Source organism: Miscanthus floridulus, chromosome 9 (assembly GCF_019320115.1).
Source record: "Miscanthus floridulus cultivar M001 chromosome 9, ASM1932011v1, whole genome shotgun sequence".
NCBI lineage: Eukaryota > Viridiplantae > Streptophyta > Magnoliopsida > Poales > Poaceae > Miscanthus > Miscanthus floridulus.
The window spans coordinates 72491731-72497592 of record NC_089588.1 but is presented as its reverse complement, the minus strand read 5'-3'; the positions used below and the strand labels follow the sequence as shown (position 1 = coordinate 72497592).

The 5862-nt window shown below is 48.3% G+C and overlaps 1 protein-coding gene across 1 annotated transcript; it reads left to right on the top strand.

The window, feature by feature from the left end:
- The first annotated feature begins 511 nt into the window (after positions 1–511).
- Positions 512–925, top strand: LOC136480071 (uncharacterized). The gene has a single exon (XM_066477738.1). It carries the CDS (start codon positions 512–514, stop codon positions 923–925), a length of 414 nt encoding a protein of 137 aa, XP_066333835.1.
- Positions 926–5862: the final 4937 nt, after the last annotated feature.

Here is a 5862-nt window from a genome sequence, read left to right as displayed (position 1 = left end):
GGCTAAGGAGTTCCAGGCCAAAAAGTAGGACGATGACAATGACGACGGAGCCAGTGGTCGCTGACCACCTAGGGACAACAATAACGCCTTCTAAGATCATGACAAAGTGGTCACCACTATCTTCGGGGGCCTCGCCGCCATTGAGAGCAGAAGAGATCGAAAACTCATCGCCCGTCGGGTGCTTGTCATTAGCACAGAAGATGCTATCACCGATCCCAGCTATCGCCCCTATTCTGAGGTCCCCATCACCTTCAACAGGGTCGACTAGTGGGTGGACATCCCCTACATAGGGCGTTTCCCCCTCATTCTCGATGCGACCATCAAAACAGTACTCTTCAGGAAAGTACTCGTCGACGGCGGAAGTGCTTTGAACCTCCTCTTCGCTAGAGCCCTAAAGGAGATAGGCCTTTGAATAGAAGACCTCACTCCCTTTGACTCCTCCTTCTAGGGTATGGTACCTGGCAGGGCATCCAAACTGCTTGGAGAGATGACCCTCCTGGTATAATTCAGCATGGCTAGCAACTTCCATGTCGAGCACATCAACTTCTACATCGCTGACTTCAACACCGCCTACCACACCATACTTGGTCGTCTAGCTCTAGCCAAGTTCATGGCCATACCGCACTATGCCTATCTGGTATTGAAGATGACTTCGTCTGCAAGAGTTTTGGCTCTACGGGCCAACCTCTCCATCGCCTACGCCTATAAGACAGAGAGTCTCTCCCTCACTGAAGCCACCAACCTCTCCATCCAGATGGCCAGCAAGGTTAACGACACCAGGATGGTGCCCGCCGATGACCTAGAGACCCCAGCGCTGCAGCCTCCTCATGCCTCTACCAAGTCTAAGGAAACAAAGGAGGTTGACCTCGACCTTGACGACCTCACCAAGCTCGTCAAGATTGGGGCTCATCTCGACCCCAAATAGGAAAGCATGCTTGTCTCCTTCCTACGTGCCAATGCCGATGTGTTTGCTTAGAAACCTATAGACATGCCGAGGATACCACGAGAGAAGATCGAGCACTCCTTGAATGTTTCGCCGACCGCCAAGCAGAAGCTCCGATGATTCACGCCAGATAAGAAGGAGCCTATTAGGGTAGAAATAAAATGGCTCCTAGCAACTGGATTTATTAAAGAAGTATATCATCCTGAGTGGCTGGCAAACCCAGTCCTTGTTCAAAAGAAGAATAAAGAATGGAGGATCTATGTTGATTACACTGATCTCAACAAACACTGCCCTAAAGACCCCTTTGGTCTGCCTCGAATAGACGAGGTTGTAGACTCCACCTCTGGCTGTGAACTCCTCTCCTTCCTCAACTGTTACTCCAGCTATCACCAGATATCCCTCAAAGAGGACGACCAGATCAAAACATCGTTCATCACGCTTTCGGTGCGTATTGCTATACCACCATGTCCTTTAGACTCAAAAACACCGAGGTGACGTACCAAAGGGCCATCCAGACGTGCCTTGACCAACAGATAGGCCGCAATGTCGAAGCTTACATCGACGATGTGGTCATCAAATCTAAAACCGCCGACCTCAAAGAAACATTCACCAACCTAAAATGATATAGATGGAAGTTGAACCCTTCAAAGTGTATCTTTAGAGTTCCATCTGGCATACTGCTAGGCTACATCGTCAGCGCTCGTGGTATCGAACCCAACCCTGACAAGGTCTCCACCATTACCAATATGAAACGGCGAACCTGCATAAAGGATATATAGAAGCTCATTGGGTGGATGGCTGCTCTCAGCCGCTTTATATCACGCCTCAGCGAAAAGGGACTACCATTCTTCAAATTACTCAAGGCCTTTGAGAGCTTCTCCTAGTTAGAGGAAGCTGATATGGCTTTTGAGCAACTCAAGTTGTTTTTAACAAAGCCTCCGATCATGACAGTGCCTCAACCAGACGAAACCCTACTTATCTACATCGCCGCCACTTCTCGCATCGTTAGCATAGCTATCATCATCGAGCATGAGGAAGTTGGACACACCTATAAGGTACAACATCTGGTCTACTTCATCAGTGAGGTTCTTAACGAGTCCAAAACTCGTTACCCTCAGATTCAGAAGCTGTTATACACCATTCTGGTCATGTCACGCAAGCTCCGCCATTACTTCGAGTACTACAAGATTGCCGTGGTCACTGAGTTCCCTCTAGGGGACATCCTCTATAACAAAGAGGCCAATGGCCGCATCATCAAGTGGGCAGTCGAGCTCGACACTTATTCCATAGAATTTAGAAGCAGGCCTACCATTAAGTCATAGGCGCTGGCTGACTTCGTCGCTGAGTGGACCGAGATCCAAGAGCCCATCCCCGCTGCTTGCCCGAGCACTAGGTGATGTATTTTGATGGCGCCCTCAACATCAACGGTGCTGGTGCTAGCATTTTATTCATTACTCCAACTAAGGACAAGCTCCGTTATGTCCTCCGAATTCATTTCCAGCTTTCAACAACACCGCGGAGTATGAAGCATGTCTCCACGGACTTCGCATAGCTGTCGAGCTCGGCGTCAAATGCCTCATGGTATACAGATACTCCACGCTGGTCATTAACCAGGTCAAAAAAGATTGGTCCTATTCTAGTGAGAAGATGGACGCATACTGCGCCGAGATCAGGAAACTCAAAGGACCATGTGGTACGAGACCAAAATTAGCTCGCCAACCACCTATCTAAGATAGGCTCTTCTCGCACCGTGATTCTGCTAGGGTCTTCGTTCAAGACCTCTTTACGCCATATATTAAGGAAGAGAAAGAAGTTCAAGAAGTTTCCCTCACCGAGCAGCTGGTACTTACAGTACCTTTGCCGATCATAGATTGGAGGGAACGGTTCATCAAGTACCTCACCAGTATCGATGTACCTGCTGATAAGACTGAAACTGAATGCCTCATCCGTCGTAGCAAGCATTATGTGCTGGTAGACGAGAAGTTGATGAGGAAAAGCACCAAGGAAGGGATACTGCAGAAATATATCACCCAAGAAGAGGGAGTGAAACTACTTCTTGAAATTCACTCTAGCTCCTGTGGCAATCACGCGGCCTCCAGAAACCTTGTCGGCAAAGCTTTTCGAGCTAGTTTTTACTGGCCCACGTCCATCTCCGACGCAGAAGACCTCGTCTGATATTGTGAAGGATGTCAGTTTTTCACCAAGCAAATACATGTGCCGGTGCAAGAATTGCAGACCATCCTAGCTTCTTGGCCTTTTGCATGCTGGGGACTCGACATGATCGGCCTTTCAAGCCCATGCCAGGTGATTTTTGGTACGTGTATATCACAGTTGACAAGTTCTCTAAGTGGATCGAATACAAGCCGCTTTTGTCGGCTACTGCAAAGAAGGCAGTCGAGCTCTTCGAAGATATCATCCATAGATTTGGTCTTCCGAACAGCATTATCACCGACCTCGGAACTACATTCACTGGTCACCATTTTTGGGACTTCTGCGAAGACCAATGCATCTCCATCAAATACGTCTCTGTTGCCCAACCTAGAGTGAATGGCTAGGTCGAACGGGCGAACGGCATGATCCTTGATGCCCTCAAAAAGAGATTATACTAGAAAGAGGAAAAGCATCTGGACAGATGGCTCAAAGAACTCCCAGCTGTGGCCTAGGGACTGCGCACTCAAGCTAGTCGCAACACCGGTGTATCTCCATATTTTTTGGTCTATGGCTCAAAGGCCGTAGTTCCCGCCTTCTGAGCAACCAGAGTAGAGCATTACAATGAAGAGCAAGTCACAGCTGTTCGGACAGATGACATCGACAAAGCTGAAGAAGAACGCCTGATCACTTACTTTCGCATAGCCAAATACCTAGAAGGCGTGTGAAGATACTAGAATCGCAATATAAAAGGTCGTTCATTTGCGGTCGGCGACCTCGTTCTCCGTAGAAAGTAGAAAACTAAAGGGATGCACAAGCTCTCCTCGCCCTGGGAAGGGCCTTACATGGTCAAAGAGGTCACCTGACTAGGGTCTTATCGGCTGTGTGACATGGAGGGAATTGATATCCCCAATTCATGGCACATCAAGCAACTTATACGTTTCTATCCTCGAAACGCTCTAGATATGTACTCTTCAACCCATAATGAATGAAGTTTTTGTCGCCATAATTTGTCTTCGCTATTTCTCCAGTCGAGTTTAATCTCCATTTACAATTACTAGCTCCAAGCTACTCCTTAACAAACTCCGACAATTGTACGTGATCTCCATAAATGCTTTGCCCGATTCTCCATACTAAAATATCTTTGAGATATTCCGCCAACCATCGAGCAGCACATGTTCTGCTCTGTGTTCTTTGGAGAAAACACTATCTTCGATCTCTCCCTACACGTGCTACGAGCTCTAGCACTCTACGTTATGGGTGGTCGGCTGTGGTTCCTCGGTCACGTCTGTTCCCCCTACACGTGCACGGGCTCTAGTGCTCGACGTTATGGGATACGGGCTAGCCAAGGCCAAGAGCCCAGTAACGAACTAACTGCTCGGACACTACCTATGCCACATATAAACGTGTTAAGGTTAACAACACGTCTCTTTTTCATCCAAAGTGCTAGCAAGCCGCTTAAACACCCATACGACATCTACTTACAACATTTATACAAGAACATAAATGTTTGCTTAGGCCCTCATGCATCTAACTCCCTTTCTAGTTCTCCTATACAGGTTCCTCTCCACTCAGGCTATTAGGCTTGGTCGTCACCATCTACCTCGCCGAACAGATCGACATCATCGGCCAGCTTCTTCGTTGCGTCCTCCACCTCATCTTTCAGCTGCTCCTCCATCGTACCCGTCCCTCTAGCGAATCTAGCCCCTATCACTCGAAGATTGATTGTAGGGTAATGAGACTAGACCACCGCCAGGACATGCGTCACGATGGAGACTGCGGTGTCTCGGTTGAAGCCTTTGAAGTTCTCTCACACTGCCTTGCACCTATCGATGATTGCATCCAGACATGGTGGCCTATCGTCAGGCTGAGGAGCTACCTCCATGTCGATATAGTTGAGCACCAGCCTGACTTCGGCCACCACGGTGTCAAGTTTTCCCCTCTGGATTTTGGCCTCCAGCTCCAGCACGTCGAACTACGCCTTGGTTATTCGATGGTATTCTACAGACAGCAAAGGGATTTATCAAATGAAGAAATCATCTTAGCACCAACTTCGACCATGAACTACTCACCTTCTAGATCCTCGGCTAGTTTCTCCACTCGCCTAGATGCCTTCTCCTTCTCCTCTTGGAGTTGACCGATGACTTGACGCATCCGGCCAAACTCTGCATTTTGCTCTACAAACATAACAGTCGACACTAACATCAAGACTGTTCGGCAATGCAAGAACATTTTACTTGATCCATAGTACCTTTCTTCTATTCGGAGACGCTTTTTAGCTGCTCGGAGATGGTCTTCAACTGCTCGGATAAGATGCCCTTTTGGTACTCTAGGTCCTTGGTGTTTGATTTAGCAAGATCCCTTTCGTGCTGGGCCCTCTAGACATTCTTCTCCATTAGTTTCACCGCCTCCTTTAGCTTTTCGTTCTCCTCGATGAGGGGCTCCATCCTTTTGATCAACTGATGCCGTTGTATGGTAGTTCGCGCTATGCCCTACAAAGCACCAAGATTATAAAGGAGCATAGTCTTCAACGCCAAAGACGGACACTGCTGACGCAATACTAACCTCAATTTGATTCATAGTTGTGGAAAGGGTGGACCGTAGCCTCTTTACCTCCCTAGTGGTGTCCTCCTCTTCCACGACCACAACTTCATCCCCTCGCTTGCGAAAGATGTGGATGGTTTGAGTTCCTAATATTTCATGCTTAATCTCCTCAACCACGTCCTCTTCCTCCACAACTGGTGGCGCTCCCGGGGGGCTCGATGGCCGCA

Excerpts from the sequence above, each read along its gene's own strand:
- LOC136480071 (XM_066477738.1), top strand. The coding sequence starts at position 512 with ATGGCTAGCAACTTCCATGTCGAGCACATCAACTTCTACATCGCTGAC.